The sequence below is a fragment of the Scaptodrosophila lebanonensis genome, unplaced genomic scaffold (assembly GCF_003285725.1).
Source record: "Scaptodrosophila lebanonensis strain 11010-0011.00,11010-0021.00 unplaced genomic scaffold, SlebRS2 tig00000136-arrow-arrow-pilon, whole genome shotgun sequence".
Taxonomy (NCBI): Eukaryota; Metazoa; Arthropoda; class Insecta; order Diptera; family Drosophilidae; genus Scaptodrosophila; species Scaptodrosophila lebanonensis.
Genome location: NW_022060586.1, coordinates 1,168,871 through 1,188,899, shown reverse-complemented (window position 1 = coordinate 1,188,899; position 20,029 = coordinate 1,168,871). Strand labels below are relative to the sequence as shown.

Here is a 20,029-nt window from a genome sequence, read left to right as displayed (position 1 = left end):
ACAGATATGTGGCGCTATGCATATGCATAGCTTTGGCCTTTTGCGGTTTAACTTTATCCAGTCCGTTGGCCATTGCTCGGTATACAACAAAACGCTTAGCACCCACAAAAAACTAAGTTGATTGACAGAATTGGGGCGCTGAATACACGCGCAGAGACACATACACACGAGCGCACGCATATTAACATTTGAAATCTGCATGCGTGAAACTTAACGAAGCGTTAAAGTTCAAAGCGTCGAGTTACAATTTAAAGAACGCGATAATACAAGTAAGAGAGAGAGAGCACGCGGGCGGGGGTGTGGTTAAGAAAAAATGTTGCTAGAATTGCCTTGAATTTGACTTTGGGCTTAATTTGGCAGCGCCGACTCAATTGCAGTTGCAATTACTTCAAAGTCCCTTTGTTCTTCTCGTCGCAACAGGCTTGTTTATGTGTACCTTTATATAAGTAAATCAATTTTCGAGAAGTGATTGCAGTTTGATTAAATGCATTTAGTACCTCTGTACGATTTCGACCATATGCCCAGTATTTCGGACGATCTATCCTACACCGATACCGAGAGCAAGATGTCGATGTTGGCGCCATCACCGCTGGTGTGCGATGGAAGCATGACATGACTCGCGATGATTTGTTCCATGTCAATGCTTACGTCATCTAGGACATTGCCTAGAACTGCCCGAAGGCCATCATTAAAAATCCCGCGAACGCATGTGCTATATTCTCAATGCTGCATTCTATATTTAAGGGTATTTTCAAGGGTATATAAACTTCGCCGCAACTCTTTGAATACCACGTATTCGTGTCTTGCCCGACATTGCATCTACCCTATATTTAAAATATGAGTTTCTAACCGTTAATATTTAATTCCAATTTTGAATTGTTTTTTCCAATTTTATGGAAATTTCACTTTTAAAAAATCTACTTATCTACCTATTTTTAAACAAAAAACAGCCTTTTCGGAACCCGGTTTTGTAACTTTGCTTATGTAATAGGATTTTTGCTTAAGCTAAAAGAAATTGCTTAACAAGAGTGGGACAGTGGAACTTAGGCCTAAAGCTTAGAATCCCATTACTGTAGTACGTTTTCACCATCCTCTTTACTTTTTGTTTTGTGTTCAGATTCTTTTTTTTTAAAGAGCTGTTTCAACCAGTGCACTATGGTTTATTTCCCGTTTTTTTGGCAGAAACTCGAAATTTCAAGATATTTACCCCAACTTTAGTTTGTACGCATATTTTGGTACCTCAAGGCGACGTACCAAGTTTGGTTCACTATTTCATATAGCTGCCATATAACCGATATGGTCGAATTTCACTAACTTCAGTATTTTTAACTGTATCGAACCAGAAACTGGCCTTTATTTTGCTCTCATGCAATATATTTTAGTTCACAAAATATAAACAATTTAATATGAATTTATTTTATTTTTTTGATTTCCCCCCTCCCCTCCCTTACAGGCTACAGAGTTTCGTTAATACTGTCCACATTTCAAAAGCTACATAAACAAAATTTTGCACACGTAATTTATATAGAATCATCTATCTTTGTTTTAAATTTCAATCAAATCGGTAATCGGGTTTTTAGAAAAGGTATTAGCGAAAACATTTCACTCTAATGCTACGCCCACAAGCACAGCATCAAGCTACCTCATCTTCTTCTTTTTGCTTCCGCTATGGGCGTATATAACTCAGTGCTTGAAGTTTGTCTGGGTACAGGGTATTTCACTGTCGGGGTTGCTCGACTCAACAATGCTCAGCAATGTTTGCATGCCCAAACAGTAGTTTTGCTGCAACAAACGCAATTTTACAGAAAACGTGCTAATTGGGACGAAGTTCTTTATAATTCCATAATAAACATATATTAGTTAGTATTTCCACATTTATTCCTTTTTGCAACTCTTTACCTTTCAAAAGTACTATTGAAGGAAACACAGCGCAACTTATAAAGGTTAATTAAAAAAAAAAAACACATGAGCAACACATGGCACTGTTACACGAACACACTTTATCGCTTAAAAAAAGTTTTGGATTATAATTTTACATACCTTGATTGACGTTTTCCATTATATAACTTAACTTTTGTGGGTTCTTTTCTTAATTTCTCTCTGAAAGTTAACCAAAAATCACAAATACATATGTTTCACACAATCAGGTAGATTTGACTGCGCGCCAAGAAAATGGTGTTGTCATATCAGCAGGACATAATTTAATTTTCGCCTAATTAAACAATTTATAATAAAATAAAAATATAATTTTTTATATTTGGACAAAAATTTTTTGCACTTTCTGCCAAAAAAAAACGGGGAAAAAAACCATAGTGCAGTGTAGGGAAAGAATTTATCGCTGTGATATAACTCCCAAGCGGACAGGCATCGGTCGAGGCTAAGATAACTGTGATTGCAAGCCAACAACAACTTGGTTTATCAGCAACCTTGGTTCCGACTACTAGCCTCTGACGCATAACAAAGAGGGTTACTAATACAGATTCGTCGCAGCATGGACCAAACCATTCTTGGCACCCTCGGAGAGGATTCAGTTTGTTGATTTATCAGCCCTCCAAATACATACTTATATAGTACATTCGCACATTGTAATCGTACCTTTGTATTTGGTTGTTGCGATTATTGGTGTTACTGGAGATCTTTAACTTCTTTATAGCACGCGCTTTATGACTATGTACATATATGTATACTACATTCATACACTTATACGGCTTACGGCTTAGATTTGTGAAGACATCGCAGCATGAGGTGAAAATAAACGCTCTGCGTGCTTACAAATATTTCCGTCAAAGACGCAGTTTAATGTTTTTATTCATTTTTCCGTTGCCGATGCGTAACAGATGATCACAAATCAACAAAATTCGAGAACAGGCAGCCGCAACTTTAGTGAAGCAACATACAAAAATGTTGTCATTGCTTCGACTTGCCACAGTTGCTATCTCTCAAAACGAGCAGGCTCTGGAATTTTTACTCACATGTGTATGTGTGTGGCGCGATACGAACAAAGCTGCTGCGCATTGCAGAACTTAAGGCCAAGTCAAACACATATCAGCAATAGCACAAATCCGGGCAATAGTCATCCTTAAGGTCGACTGAACATCGCCCATTGCACTATGGTTTTTTCCCCGTTTTTTTGGCAGAAAGTCTAAACAAAATTTTGTCGAAATATAAATTTTTTTTTTTTTATTTAGTATAAAAGAGAAGGTTAACAATTAATTCTTAACCTACATAAATTTGGAGCACTACCTGCCAGGGCTTTCAGCTCGCGTACGTATGATTTTTATCATATTTCGGAATAAATGCCTATATTTGTGAGGAATTCTGTTATTGATTGTATGTTGTCTATTGTTGGTGATACTTGAGTCCAAATTTCAGCTGCTTACCTACCTCTTACCGTTTGGGCTGGACTTTGGTCACCAATCAGTCAGTCGGGACAAACTGTTTTATAATTAAAAGTATATAGGTAGTTCGATGAATACGTTGAAGTGTGAGTGTGTGCCAAAAAAAATGTCAGAATTTTTGAATTGTAACATCTACATATAATACAACTACAGTTAACAGGCGTACTTAGGTAATGCAGACATACTTAGGTAATATTGGGGTATTTTAGGAGGAATGAAGTCTGGTGTTGCATACGAGCGCCTCGTCTTCCGCTTGCAATCGTTGTGAGGGCAAGTGTTTCAAGAAAAGCGAACTGTACATGTCAACTGGTTTACAACCCCGACTAAGAGGGATTATGTACACATGTACGGGTTTTTTTTATGAAAGGCTAATTAAAACATAGCTCAGCTGCAGCTCTGAAGCCTACACACAAGTCGCACTCACACACACACCATGTACGAGTATAAGAAGCTGACAACAAATCCTTGCTATACAAAACTTGTCGATCGACTATCAGCAGCATATCATAATATTTTTCGCATTATGTTCTCGCTTGCCTTTTCGAAAATTAATAAATGAATTTAGCACAATAAACGCAAATCTTTTGCGTTTCGCTTTTTTGCGTGTGTTTATTTTTAGACATTTATTTCTTTTTTGCGTTAGGCATTCACCAAATTTGTACACGACTAAAACAAAGCCGGCAAAACCCGTGTGGGTGTATCGCGCGCGTTTTATGCGCGCTACGCGTCTTAAAGCTCACCAAAAAAGGCGCTTTTGTTGCTGTTGCTACTTTTTCCTTTGTCGTTGTTGTAGCCGTTGTTGCTGCTAGTAATTTTTGAGGTTGACTCGTCAATTTCGCTCAAGTAAGTCGCTTTAAAAACACCCGCACAACATTTCCAGAATAATTGCCACTTTCAACGGCAGCTACTTAGTACGTTTGTGACTAAAGCACAAAGTGAAAAGCGGCTTCAAATCCAAAAGCGCATTTATAAGTTGGTGTGTAGTCGGCCCTGGTCCCCTTTCCCAATCAGACAATACTTCGCAATTAAATTGAACTGAAATTCAATGACATCTTTGAGAGTATTTTGAAATTTTGTCTTTAAATGAATTACTTACCAGTTAGTTGAGTTATTATTTTGTTAACCATGCAACAAATTCGAATTTTGATTTAAAGGCACGTGTTTTTAGAGAAGAAGAAAAAGACAGTACACAAAATTGAAATAAAAACAAAAATGAAATTCGATTATACCTCCTTCGGGATATGAACTCACGTAAAAGGTGTATTCGTCGGGATCGTATCAAAAATTACGTTTATGGCTACAGTTTCCTTACACTTGACATCATGATGAAACGTGACTAACCATAAGTAAATGCCAAATTTGAGTAAAAAATTCCAAGAATTACTGGATTTATGGAGGAATCACTAATAGCGGGCGATAAGTTCTTATAGTCGCTGATATCTAAGTATGTGTTCTAACGCTGAATCGACCCGTCTTGTCATGCTGATCAGGAATATGTATACTTTGTAAAGTCTGTCACGCCTCCTTCTGCCTCTTATATTTCTCACATACCCTTCAGGCAGGTACAGGGTATGAAAATGCAGTCCACCTTTGGACTCGTTGTTGGTGCTCTGGATTGTTGACATTTTGTGGGTCAAAAACCGAATCATGTAATGGGCCTTGCATTTGCTTATTTTCTTTCTACCTTGTTGTCGTTGTTCTTGTTTTTGCTGGTATTTGTCTTGGGCTCTTCGTTGTTGTTATTTGCATAACAAGCTGTCATTGGTGTTGCTGCTAGCATGCGTCATGCGTGTTGTGTCAAGCGCCTCGTTGATGTCATTGTCTTGGTAGTGTTGCTGGTATTTCGGGTGCTGTTGTTGTTGTTGTAGTTGTTGCTTGACTGGCTGGTTGCACATTTAATTGTCACATTAGGCAGCGACAGGCTCCATTTGCCTGCATGCATCGCATTACCATGCGTCTAAACATTCTCGGAGTTGGGAACTCACTAAGGCATTCAGTCCATACAGTCAGTCGTACAGTCATTTCGCCCAGAAAAAAGCAGGCTTTAGGGCTCAGTGAAAACTATTAGCTGACTGTTGCCAAGTTGAATGAACTCTACTAAAAGCAACAATGGAAACAGCAACTGCAGCTCTTCAACTGCACTTTAGGCGACATCATCATCGGCGTCCTCGTCGCTGTCGCTGTCGCTACTGCTGTCAAAAGCAAAAGATTCCTCTGCAGTTTCCTGTTGAAGTACAAGTCGCAACAAATTGTTATTGTGTTCAAAGTGGCATAAGCATTGGACCAGCAAGGAAGCGTTGGTAATGGTTGGAGGTTGGGGGAGTTGCTAACGAGATGGCGACTGACTGGTGAAGTGCACTTGAAGGCAAATGCATTTTAGCTTGCCAACAACACACACACCCACACAAGCGTAATAAAACACGCTTGTGTACATACATACTATATACATACATACATACATACATGCATACATACAAGTATGTACACAAACTATTTATGCCCGCAACACATTTAAATTAGGCAACTGGCTGACCATCTACTCGCATAAATTTAAATAGAGGCAACAAACGCTCCAACCAGATAGTGGGCACCTTATTAAAAATACAATTAAATTATAGTAAAAATTCTTGTCAGTAACATTCAAATGCGTTTTCTTCCTATATTACTATAAGCGTATAGTTTCAATGTGCTGAACACTTTAAATTCTTTTTATACTCTGTACATGAAATGTACAAGAGTATATTAGGTTTGCGGGAGCTGAAAAATGTAACAGGCAGAAGGAGGCGTGGCAGACCCCACAAAGTATATATATTCTTGATCAGCATGACGAGACGAGTCGATCTAGCCCTGTCTGTCTGTCTGTCCGTCTGTCCGTCTGTCCGTCCGTATGAACACCTGGATCTCAGAGACTATAAGAGATAGAGACACCAAATTTTGCACGAAGATGCGTTATGTGTGTATTCTATACGAGTTTGTTTTATTTTTTTGATTTTCCCCCCCACTTCCCCCCTATGGGGGTTTTTCCGATTTTCCATTCGTATAATCGCCTATATCTCGGAGACTATAAGACCTAGGAACACCAAATTTTAGTCCCAGATGCCTTATGTGAATACGCAGAAAATGTATATTTTGGAATTCCCCTCCCTCCCCCCTCTACCCCGCAAATCGTAACTCCCGTAATTCTTGGAATTTCGAACTAAAATTTTGGAAATACCCCCAGTTAGTTATTATGTGTCCGTATGCCAAATTTCATTATGATAGACCGATTTAACAAGAAGTTATAGCCATAAATATATTTGCTGATGCAGCGCTGCTGCAGCGCTGCTCAAGCGCTGCCCGCGGCTGTTGTTGATGTTGCTGTTTGGTTGACTGCGAAAATGCTTACACAGACACGAATTGATGCGCATAGGCATACATACACTCACACAGACGCAATTGCTATGTAAATGTGCAATTATACACCCTTTACGTGAGTTCGAATACCGAGAGAGGTAAAATCGATCAAATTTTTTTTTTATTTTCTTAATTTTTTTTATTTTCTATAATTATTGTAAACATATGTACAGAGTATTTCAAAGTCGGGACACCCGACTTTAGCTTTTTTACTTGTTCATTCTGTTTTTTTCTCTCTCTTGTTTTTTTTTGTTAACTGCTATTTACTATATTTTAATGCCGATTTTCTTTTTCTGTCGTTACAGGTAAACTTAAAAAGTTCATCACAATTGCTGTGATGAAGCAATCACAAGCAGTGAGTGAGTTGATTTGTCTGTCGTTCCGTCTATCTGTATGAGTATTTAGTTCGATATTTGAACTGACCTGCGCAAGCCTTGTAACGATGCTGTGCAAAAATACCGGGCGGTACCCTCCAATATCACTTTTGGCGGTGGTCCCCAAAACAATGCAACGCAAAAATGAAAATATCGGAAATATCAAACACAGTGAAGTTGGAGCAATACCATTTGCCTATTTTATTTGGAATGTAAACAATTGAGGCAACAGAAAACAAATCGGTCTATCATAATGAAACTTAGTAGACGGACACATAATCACCAAGTGGAAGTATTTGCCAAATTGTAGTCAAAAATTTCATGAATTACGGGAGTTATGGAAAATCATGAATTGTGGTGGAGAGGGGGGAGGGAAATTCCAAAATACACATTTTCTGCGTATTCACATAAGGCATCTTGGACTTGCTCCTAGGTCTTATAGTCGCCGAGATATAGGTGATTATACGAACGGCGTTTCCGAAAAAATGTGGTTTTATATGTATATCTTGATGATCATGACAAGGATCCACTCGCCTTGACATGTCTGTCCGTCTGTCTGTATAAACTCACGGATAGTATAAAAGCGAAAGTCCTCACATCTGGTATACACGTTCTCCTAAGGCAGGGAAAGGAAAAATTTATTTTATTTGTATACTCTGTACGTGAATTTCACCCCCACACTCCCCCTTTACGGGGTTTTCTGTAACGCCATTCGTATAATCACCTATATCTCGGAGACTATAAGAGGTAGGGACACCAAAGATGCCTTATATGAATATGCAGGAAATATGTATTTCGAATTTTCCTCCTTCTCTCCAATCCCCAGTGATTTTCGGTAACTCCTGTAATTCTTGGAATTATTGACTGAAATTTGGCAAATACCTCCAGTTTATTCACCATGATAGGGTAATTTGAAAAGGAAGTTATAGCTATAAATGTTTTCTATGCCCGCAGCTGATGCTGTTGTTGCTGGTATAGTCAATTTAATTGAACAAATTTAGATACAAGTGAATACCGGACTTCGAAGAATTGGTCGCGCTCTAGAACTCCATTCATGTTTTTTTATACCCTGTACCCGTAGGGTAAAAAGGGTATATTAGGTTTGTGCAACCCCCACAAACTGCAGCAACAAGTTCGCTCTTCTTCTTCCTCTTTTTGCTGCTGCTATGGGCGCATATAACTCAGTGACGGAAGTTTACCTGGGTACAGGGTATTACACTGTCGGGCTTGCTCGACTGTAGCGTTCTCTCTTGTTTTTATATCAGCTTACCACAATGTGAACTTTCATTTAAATCGATGCACTCATAAACTGTCGATTGAAACAGCAAAGCCTTTTTTAGTTGGAGGACTTAGTAAAACTGTCAGGTCGAAATTAAGCTCTCCAGATCGAAATCAAAATTGATCCTACATTTTAAGTTGAGCATTGTTAGCTAAAATATTTTCCATTTAGTGTAAATCTCGGCCCGAGAGCTGTAATTCTGTCCCACTATACTATAAAGATACAAATGTAAATGTGTATGTATAGAAATTTTTTTTGTAAATTTAAATAATTTTTTTTAAATGAACGTAAAAAAATATATTGTGTGAGTACAGGCTATTTCACTGTCGGGCTTGCTCGACTGTAGCGTTCGCTCTTGTTTTAATACAATTTTTTTTATTGTTTTTTTTTGTTTTTTTTAAATTTAATTAATAAAAATACAAAAGCGAGCACGTGTTTTTATAGTGTTCATCGTAACGTTTGCGGCCGTCAGAAGTTATATTATTTACAGCTTGAACGATCTGCGATAAATCGTTGATAAAGCTCTAACGGTATGATGACTGTAGCAACATTAAAAGGTGATGATGATTCCATCCGTACGGTCCATTTAAGTGCAAATCCCCAGAACCATTGCGGCAGTAAAATTCACACCCGTTCAGTGTCACCGCTGACTTAAAAAACATAAAAATGTGCTGTATCAACTAACTTTTGCGGTGTAGAGAATGGTGCGGCCAGAGGGCATCGTGCGTGGGTGTGGTCGTGTCCAACCAGCCATGAACTTTTGTAATACATATGTATGCATGTATGTATGTATGTTTGTATGCATGTATATATGTTTGTATGTGGCTAGAGCTGGAAGATTGATGCTCATTGTTTAGAGCTCGGTGTTTTGCTTCGTGTCCGATAGCCCTTTAAGGCCTCGGCCCTAAAGCTTTTTATGTACTCGTATGTACTATTTCCATTTTAAGATGTTTAACCTTCTAAAGTTCAATAACTGCTAAGAACGCACACCTCCGCCTACACCATTTGGTGGTAAAACTGCGTCGACTCATCACCAGAAAATCGTGCGAATGGCATTTAACTGTATTACGTAACGGATGATGCGATTGTTTTTGTTGCCGTTCTTGATGTTGCCAGAGAGGCCAATAACTTTATTACGGACACTTTTCGAGGCTTAGCAGCAGCAACAACACAAGCAAGACCTTGCCCAATTAGGCACGCCGCCAATATGTTGTTTTTTTTTTTTTTATTGTTGCAGCCGAACCATTTTGCTTTTGTTGTTGTTGCTGCTGCTTGATATATGGCAAGGGAACTTGAACAGGCAACGAAGAGTTGCCACATCATTATTTATCACACCAGCCTCGAGAATCAGCATTACACTCCATATACGGCAACAACAACGAAACCTGAGGCGCTCTGTCAGCGGGCAAGCAAAGCGAAAATTTAATTAAAATTAATGCACAGGCAGGCAAGGCTCGCAAATAGTCGTTTATTAGGTCAAGCAAAAACACAATTGTCCTGATAAGACCTAATTTCACAATATAATCGTCTTTTAGAACGCAAGATTCTACTGATACTATACATATGAACATACCAAAAGTGAAATGGTTCATCGGCAAAATAAACAGAAATTTGTCCTGCATAATGTTCTAGTTCTGTAACGTCCTAAGATTCTTGAATTCATACAGGTGGAGAACAAACGGGAATGGCTATATCGCCTCATATCGTCATACTAACCAATGGTATATGTATACTCGTACATCTGAGGCGTCTACCACATTTACTTTTGGGTGTTACCTAAATTCGCACTTATCGAGTATACTCTTTTACCATTGAAGGGTCCCAGGTATACAATGAATATATGCTTCTCTTTTTAAACCCTGTTCCCAAAGGGTAATTTTCCTTTCCAAATTTGCAACCCGCATGGGGGCTAGAATGATTGAAATCATGGTTTAGCTTTGGTTAATTCGAGGTCAAGGCTGTTATGCAAAACTAGCATACCCTTTTACCTTTTGGGTACAGTGAATAAAAAGTTAGAACAAAGAATAAGTGAACTATGTCTCAGAGGAGTACCCCTCAAAGATATCCTCCTCGTCTGTGGCGGCTTTTGTTCTTGCGCTTTGGGGATCGACCGGATACGTGTCTTCTAACTTCGCGGTCTGCGTGGTTGGCTTGCCACTCGCTGCATCCGATCGGCAGACCCGTACTGCTACTGTCTTGTAGCCATTTTTGGTCAGCTCGTCCACCGATCCCTTGTTGACGATCTGGCGTGTGGTATTTACCAAATTTCAGAATTTCTCGGTCTGCTGGGTACGTCGCACCAGTCAACCGCAACTAAAATCTCACCTGGATAAACCTCTCTAAGCGCTGCTATCGATTTCTTATAGGCCTCGGCCGATCGCTTATCGTGACAAGCAATGGCTTTGACCCTATCCTGATGCCAGCCTGCATCATCCTATCATCCCGTCCTCCACTCGACGCCAGATCCGTCAGAAACCGACCTTGAAGCTGATTCTCGACTCCAGCCCATCTGTTCCTTGGGATAAGACCATCCTCGCTGTCTTTGGGTCACGTCTGCGAAGATCCGTTGTAGCTACATCCTTGTACCTCTTTGCTGGAATAATGGCTTGAATTCCGGTAGGATTTTTTTCGCCCACTCTACCATCTTCCGGCCGCCTGGTGACGTCTACGAAATTTGCGTTTTTTTTTTCTAGTATGTCGCTGTGCGTCTCTTGTCTTGAAACGACGATTTATATTTCGGTGACATCATCGCCGAAGTACTTGGCTCTGAGGGCTGGCTCGACACTTCGCCTTCGAAGTGGAAGGGATCTGAATCTCCCCAAAAACTGAGACAAACGACCTGCACTGCGGCAATGGGATGGAAGTTGCTGGAAGCTCCCATCCTTGTGACTTACGGTCCCATTCGGATTATGCTGAAATCCGGTTTCATTTGTTTTTGTTTATTTTAAAGAGTTTCTCAATTTTTGTTCCCGCGAGTAGACGGGAACCCTAAGCTGTTGCCGTCTTCGCAAGGAGAACATAGTCGTACTACAAGTGTTATATCACATTTACGGCGGGTATGCCCTGGCTGGGTGGTTACACGTGATCCCCTGTGATACCCATTGGCTGACGGCCAAATATACTTTTCGGCGTTAATCTTAATTGGCACAAAGTATATTTGGGACTTGCCTTTTGAGCTAAAGGTAACCTATACCAATAGCGATCCTCTCCCAGTTTACGTTTGTAGCAGGTCTGTCTGGGTTTCCGAATATCCCTCCAATATTTGTGGTGACCATCAGGACCGCCCAAGTTAAAATTTTTTTCGTCGCTGAATATGACATCCTCGAATTCTTTTTCCCAAAATCGGTTTTATCGGCAACTTTGTGCCTTTGCTTTGACTCAACTTAAGCCAAGGTGGTGCTTCCTTGTCTAGTGATAGTCAGCTCGAAATCCCCTGCCTGCAGCTCCTGCTAACTGGCGGATATGTTGTTTGGTCCGCTCATCTACTACCGCTTGGCAAGCCATAATTATTGTATTACGATGGCCAGCATGGCTCATGTCACTTATCCTACCGCGTTCTTCATCCCACAATTTCGTGGCAGTTCCCAGTGGCACTTCTTACAGTTAAATTAACTAATTATTAACGATTTTTATAGTTTTACTCAATTTTTAACTATATGTAGTTGCACTTGAATAAATAAATTTAAATTATTTGTCCACTTTAACGCAGACAGAAGGCAACTAAGTTTTTTTTGCACAGTTTTTTTCTGCAAAGCTCAATCGTGTCGACCTACATACATATGTCTTGGTAGTTCCTCGGATTTGGACATTTTTTTTTTTTTTTTTTGCATATGAAACCACTTGTGGTGAGCTTGAAAGTATTTTTACACGTCGTGTGGCAATCGTTATATTAAATTCCTGATTGCGTTTGCCATGAATTTCCGGATTTTTAAAAAAACCAAGATCTAAATCCAATGGAGAACCTTTGAGGAGTTCTCTCAAATCAAATAAATTCCATATAATTAAGGTTATAAATAATAAAAAAAACAACGATTTTTTGTTATTTGTCCCAGCTACTTATTTCGCTCTAGTAAACGAAGCTGCAAGCTATTGCAAGTAAATAGTAGCGGAAAAATTAACGGAAAATAAAAGTCGAAAAATAATGCAATATAGTTTTTACAGCGAACCCTATTTCGCACTCGTTATAATTCTTTTACATGGGTATGTACATATATTCGTGAGCGCGTGTCCAGTATAATGTTGAGGCAAAACCACAACAACAACAGTTGCTGGCAGAGCTTGGAAAGATATCACATTTATAACTCTTTTTAAATTAGTCCTATACATATGTATGTACATCGGGCATACGGACACACAAAACACTTACTAAAAGTAATTGCCAAATTTTATTAAAATTTTCCAAATTTATGGAAACACAATGAAATTGTACTTAATTTTAAATTTATATTCTCAACACTTCCAAATAGTTTTAAAAAAATCAACTTGCAATATATATATTTAAAAATATTTCTAATAATTTGTTCTTGCAATTGGAATGCTTTTCTACTGGGAAGAGAGAGAGAGGAATTTTTTCCGCACAGGGCGTACTAAATAACTGTATAGAGTTGCAGCTGATATAACATTAGGTTGTGACATTGGTTTTATTGTCGGGACTGTGAGTTGAGACGTACGTACAAGTAGATGTGCCAGAAATAAAGTTATGTGAACAGAGCTCATCTCTACCGTCAACATCGGTACCGAGCTGCCGGTATTCGCTTTAAAAGCACGATGCTGCCGGAAAAGCCGACAATGTTGGCACTGGACTTGAAATTGTCAAGCGTTGGGCGCTGTCACATGGCAGACAAACTTCAGTTGCTGGGCCCAGCTTCGTCTAGTCTGCTCTGCACCGACGTGCAATTAGAACCGAGAACGAGTCTAGGCGATGATAGCGCGACGCGCTCATTAGAGGCATCGGTAACCGCCTGACAAGGCTGAGAGACTATGTGTGTGCTCGTTAGCGGCGTTGCCGCCATTATTTCATGTCGCAGTGGAGCTTTAGAGCTGCTGTTTTTAATGTGTCGTCCAGGAGGAGACGCCAACTATTTGGTATGCCAAGTTGGTAACTGTTTCGGTTTTTTGTTGCTGCAGTTGCTGTTGCCGGAAGCGCAATTGCTTCATTATGGCACGTACATGTACATACATACAAGTATGTATGTACATACATACTTTGTCAGGCATTTCAGTTACAAGACCACGTCAACGTTCACGACCACGTTAACGTCCTCATACTTATGTATATGCATACTATATACTTGTATGTATGTATGTACATACGTGCAGACCACTTCGAGGCGTCTGACTCATTTTTATGTCACATATGTGTGACGGACAGTGCCGGTTTTTGACCATGGGCCAGTTGCTATCTGCCGGCCAACCATTTACATTTACAATAATATATGCATTTGGGCAACTTTATGAATGAAAATTGGTATTCGTGTCAAAATACGCATTTGTATACCCTTTACCCAAAAATGCAAAGGTTCATTATACTCTGTACATGAAATGTACATGTACATATGTACATTGCGGGAGCTGGAAAATGTAACAGGCAGAAGCAGTCATGGCAGACCCCACAAAGTATATGTATATATTCTTGATCAGCATGACAATACGAGTCTATCTAGCCCTGTCTGTCCGTATGAACACCTGGATCTCAGACTATAAGAGCTAGAGTTTGTTTTATTTTTTTGAAATTCCCCCCCCCACTTCCCGATCGTATAATCACCTATATCTAGGACTATAAGTCCTAGGGGCACCAAATTTTAGTCCAAGATGTGAATACGCAGAAAATGTATATTTCAGAAATTCCCTCCTTTCTCCCTCTCCTCCGCAATCACCGATTTTCCATAACTCCCGTATTTCTAGGAATTTTCATTGAAATTCGAAAAATCCCCCCAGTTAGTGTAAAGCTCATACTTATATGTATCTGATCAGCATTCAAACGGTCCATCTTTCTGCTGCAATTAGTACTTCCCCCTCCATTTAAAAGTCCTTTGTGCAACACAGGTTAAGCTCAGATTAGACTACCATATATCATAAGTATAAGGCGGTCATCCTTGTAGAAACCATATAATTTGCATAAAATGCTTTTGTCATTTTGTAAAGAATGCTGTGGAATATATACATATATAGCTCGGGCCCATGCATATTGCTTTTGTTGTAAGGCACTGAGAAGAGTATATATTTCAGCAACGCAGACGAAGACTACTTCTTGACTGCTTTTACTAATTTTTTCTCATCCACTCCACAGGGGCAAATTCGCTGCAGTGCGTCGTGCAATACACAAAAATAGCGGTCTACATTTCGCTGCAAAGTTTTTAAAACGACGCCGACGCGCACAATCTTCAGACAAGGAGATCAAGCATGAGATTGCTGTCTTAATGCTATGTGAGGGCGAAGAGAACATTGTCAACTTGAATGCGGTACATGAGACTCGCTCGGACACGGCTCTTCTGCTGGAGCTGTAAGTTCAATTGTTTTATGTTAAAAACCCCCAAAATTGTGTTTAAATTATGTTAATATTCAATTTTTGTCCATGTCGCTACAGCGCCACTGGAGGGGAATTGCAAACGATATTGGACAACGAGGAGTGCCTTAGTGAGGCGCATGCGCGCATTTGTATGCGCCAAGTGCTCAAGGCTCTCAAATTTCTACATGAGCGCAGCATAGCCCACTTAGATTTAAAGCCTCAAAATATATTGCTCGCCGGTGAACGCATTGAGGGTGAGTAAAATAAATAAAATCCTGTTAAAAATGCAACATCGATTTCAGTTTTATCGAATCGCAACTGAAAATGACTTATTCTATTGTTCCATATAATTAGTAATATCAACCAACAAGTCTAGTGTCATAAAACCAGACAACTAGCCCAAGTTCTTCTACATTAGCATCATTTCCAGTGAAAGTGAGAATTGGGGTACGACTTCTTAGAGCACTGTTTAATGTACACTAACGAGAATATATTAAAATACCGATGATACATATGAAAATAAAACACCTTCTGTGCTGTGTCAACACTCCCTCTTCTGTTTTTGACTATTCGATGCAGGCTTATCGATTCTTGTTTAGTAGTCCCAGAGTCGAAATTATGTACATCGGTTCGTCAAATCCTCACACCTGTCTTATCATTAAAAATTTTGATTACCGTTCCGTACGAGTCTCAATGACTTCACGCTCTTTCCATCCGCGATCACCGAGAATCATGCCATCCAACATCATATATATATATAACCGAATTACCGATCGATAATGCGCTTTCTCCATTTGGCGATAAATGCAGAATATGTATGTGAAAGGAATCGATGAATTTGTAAATTAATCTGTTCTGTAGTATGGTAGCTTTTAATCGATATCTGAATATGATCGTAAGGTTAACAGCTTTCAGCTTTCAGTCCCCTCTCAGTTTCAGTTGAAAATTTCTCACACGTTTATTACGTGAAAGAACTAATCGACTATACACGTACATATGAGGAAATTAATGTATATACTTATATACTTCTGGTCCAACAAAGTTTCACAGAGACGACGGTTACATCGGCTATGTTGTTGTAGACAGGACATTTTACCCGTTACATCGGCTATGTTGTTATAGACAAGACTTTCGCAGACTGTTGCTCGACACTAACCTTCTTTATTGTTGATCATTTGGATTAATTTACACATTGCTTATCATTATAGATGGGCTCAAGTTATGCGACTTCGGCATATCGCGCGTCGTCTGCGAGGGTATTAATGTGCGTGAACTGGCTGGTACGCCCGACTATGTGGCGCCCGAGGTGCTGCAATATGAACCGCTCTCACTTCTCACCGATATTTGGTCTGTGGGCGTGCTGGCATATGTGCTTCTATCAGGATTTTCACCATTTGGCGGCGACACTAAACAGGAGACCTTCCTCAATATATCGCAGTGTGCGTTAACATTTCCCGATAACTTGTTCGGGGGCGTCTCTCAAGCGGCCATTGACTTTATACGCTGTGCACTGCGAATTAAGCCAAAGTGAGTTTACAATCCTTCCTTATCTTACTTAGTTATACTAACTTCATACGATTTTACCCAAGCGATCGCATGAGCGCCGCAGGCTGTCTGGACCACATTTGGCTAAAGGACGAATGCGCGCTAATCAGACAGATGTATATGCAAACAAATACGGATGCAGACTTTGTCAATGAGCCGGGTGAGGATGATGACGGCGAAGAAGATGTTGACGAAGAGGATGTTGAGACTGTGGAGTCCCAGCAGAGCAATTATAGCACAGGCAGCTCAGCAACAGCGGGAACACAAATCAACGGCAACAGCAACTGTAGCAGCAGTAGCAGCGATAGCAACAGTAATGGCAGCAACAAAACAACAACTCACAATGGCAGAATGCACAGTAATGTCTCCAAAATACCCATAGCTGCCTCAAAATACAACAATAGTAACAGCAACGGCAGCAGCAGCAGTAGCAGCACCAGCAACAACAGCAACAGCAATAACACCAACAGCGGTAGAAGCAGCACAAAATCTAGCCCACCATCAGAAACTACAATGGCCATATACACAGTGTCCGGTCTTGCAACTACAAAAGCAACAACAACAATAGCTACGACCAAGTCAACGCAAATTGCAACACCCACACGTCGTGCGTCCGATTCTGATAAAGAGAATACTTATACGGCTACATTTGTTAAGAAGCCGGCTAAGCCCAATGGCATTGGAGTCGGTATCGGCAGCACGGCGACCATTTTGATAGGCAGCAGCGGGGAGGCAGCCATTGTATCCACTGCAACAGTGCCAAATACTGACAACAGTTCGAATGTGACAACGCCATGTCTATTTCCCGATGCCCCTACTACACCCAAAGTTATACGCAAGGCGCCGTCAGTTGAGACTCCTGGGACCTCCGTCAAGGCACTGGTGAAGAAGTTTCAGCTGGAGAACGGGAGCAATAGTGACGGTGAAACTTCACAGCACCAGCAGCAGCAGCAGCAACAACTGCAGTCTACAACATTAAATAGTATTCGGAAATGCTCCATGGGCACGGTGACGAACATGCGGTTCATCTGCAATGCTGCCAGCAGCTATGAGAACAGCAGCTATGAGCACAGCAGCAGACACAACAAGAGCCTGGCCAGCAGCAAATGTAACCTAATCTTTAGTCCCATACTACCCGTAAGGCGACGCGCTTCAGAGCCACTGACAACAGGTATTCACAGACCGACCCAGTCAACCAACGGCTTCATTTGTGGCCCATTGCATCAGAGTCAGAGTCAGAGTGAGACTCAGGATCAGAATCAGCTTCCGAATAGTGGTAGAAATGTAGCCAATGTAGGAGCAGCACCCGTCGCTACTAGCAAAAGCTCTAACAGTAACAGTAGCAGTAGTAGCAGTGGAACTACAGGTAGTAGTAGCACAAACTTGCTTTTAAATGGACGACTGCCTTTTCACCATCATCATCATATGCATCACCATCATCATGTTGTGATTGCCACCAAGAATGCAGCTGCTGCCGCAACCAACAATTTGAGTCTGGATCAGGGCATCATCTGTTAGCTAAGGGCCAGCCGAGCGCGTCGCAATGCCAAAAGTTTGTTTCATCGCTTACTCTGCTGCATGTAGCAGTGTATGGACGTGTAAGCCCAACGGCTCGTGTATCTTTAGCTGGTTTACTAAAGGCAGGAATGAACACGATGGACCGACAGCTTACTTTCTCGCTCTGGCGTGCACGCCGCCTCGCTCTCGCTCGCAATGTTGAGCACAACGCACATGGACACAAAACCGATAATTTGATCAAAATTATCAAAAACTAGAACATAAAAACAAAAGTTAACTTTCCCCTCTTTTCGCTTTCGTCGGCTTATACAAAACCTTTTTGATTCGCATGTTAAGTTGGCTTACTAAAATGGACTTACTCGTATTAAAGAAATATGTACATCTGTGCGTGTTTAATTTCTTTATACATATGTACATCTATACATATATAGATAAATACATAAGAACATAAATATACATACATACATACATACATACATATCAATCAATCAATGTTGTTGTTACAGGCCCGTTGAGAGTTTGTTAAAAATTGAATTGAATAATTGGTGAATGTGCAAAAAGTTATTATACAAAAATACATACATACTATACCTACAAATACATACTTACTTAGTAGTATGAAGTTTGCTGCCCAATAATTGCCAATTGGCGAAACCAGGGTGTGAAGGCAACAATAAATGTGATGCATCAGGCAATGGTCAGAACAAACATTTTTGTTTTTCCTTAACAACAAAAATAATTCAACGAATCACATACATAATTGTCAATTCTATTATTAAATGTCTATTGCTTAGCATAAATTTTATAGTTACATTTATATACATATACCAAAAAAAAAAAGAAAGAAAAAGAAAAGAAATACAATGGCTTAGGAAATTAAGGGAGTCAAGCACAAGAAGAAATATTTACCACCAAGCAATGAAAAGGTTAAGAATTTATCACTGTCATGGTTTCCTAACTCGCGTTCTGTTATGACTTTTCTAATGCCTGTTTTAAATAAACATACATTATGCAGATATACATAAGTGTAGCGCCAATTACAATTATATGATATGCAGTTATTTCATGAATGTTTAGATACATGCGTAAATGAAAATGTGCGAACAGGAAATGAAAAATATAAAAAAGGTATATTTTAACTGCTGTTAGAGTTGCAGATAGTTTACCCAATGTACTTGTATGAGTGTGTTATAAGACTTGGAACATGCTGCAACTGCTTATGCATATGCTTACTAAGTATGTACATACATGTACATATGTATGTATGTACATGTGCAAAGTTAAGTGCATACATTATACATATTGTCAATCAACCAATCAATCAATCGATGAATCATAAATAGCAAATTGTTCACGTTGTTTTTACAAATTGTTAAGGATGTGTGTGCGCGTGTGTGTGCGTGTGATTGTATTACATTTTAGAAACCATATCGCGCATACATATTTTAAATGTTATCCAAATAACTACAGTACATATAATCATGCAATCATTATTCCGCACACGCATGCATATAGATATATACATACACACACACATATATATATATATATATATATACATATATATATATATATATATATAAATATAGGCCATACCTTGCATTTCTTTTGATTTTTCGGCATTGCATTGATACACTTATTTACGTGACTATTCAATGACAATCGGCCAACCCTTCGCCCTAGTCTTACCCATTTATTCGTTCGTCCCCTCCCTATGGATACGTCTTAGTTCAAACTTTGAAACCTTAATGCCAGCCAATTTTGTACATATGTATGTATTTTGTGCTCAGCTGTGGGCTGCGCTGCCCCGCCAAGATTTACGGCTTACGTTTTTTTTTTTTTACGCGACCATAAAAACAATAATAAATTAATATCATGCATTAATTACTTACATATTACATTGTATGTTTTTATTACGACAAGATTGTGGTAATCGATGGTCAGTTAATTGTTAAAGTGAAGTTAAAGTGTTAATTTATCATTTATTGCTTCTTTAAAGCATTTATGCGTATAT

At 39.6% G+C, this 20,029-nt stretch overlaps 1 protein-coding gene across 2 annotated transcripts in view; it reads left to right on the top strand.

Annotated features, from left to right (window-relative positions):
* LOC115629184 (death-associated protein kinase related) overlaps positions 1–19,540 on the top strand; it is a 72,596-nt gene extending 53,056 nt beyond the window's left edge. For both annotated transcript variants that reach the window (XM_030525567.1, XM_030525568.1), the window contains 4 exons: positions 14,734–14,946; positions 15,031–15,206; positions 16,161–16,479; positions 16,542–19,540. In XM_030525567.1, coding sequence (XP_030381427.1) covers positions 14,734–14,946; positions 15,031–15,206; positions 16,161–16,479; positions 16,542–18,015 — 2,182 coding nt within the window. In that variant the 3' untranslated portion in view covers positions 18,016–19,540. The remainder of the gene's footprint in view (positions 1–14,733; positions 14,947–15,030; positions 15,207–16,160; positions 16,480–16,541) is intronic.
* Positions 19,541–20,029: the final 489 nt, after the last annotated feature.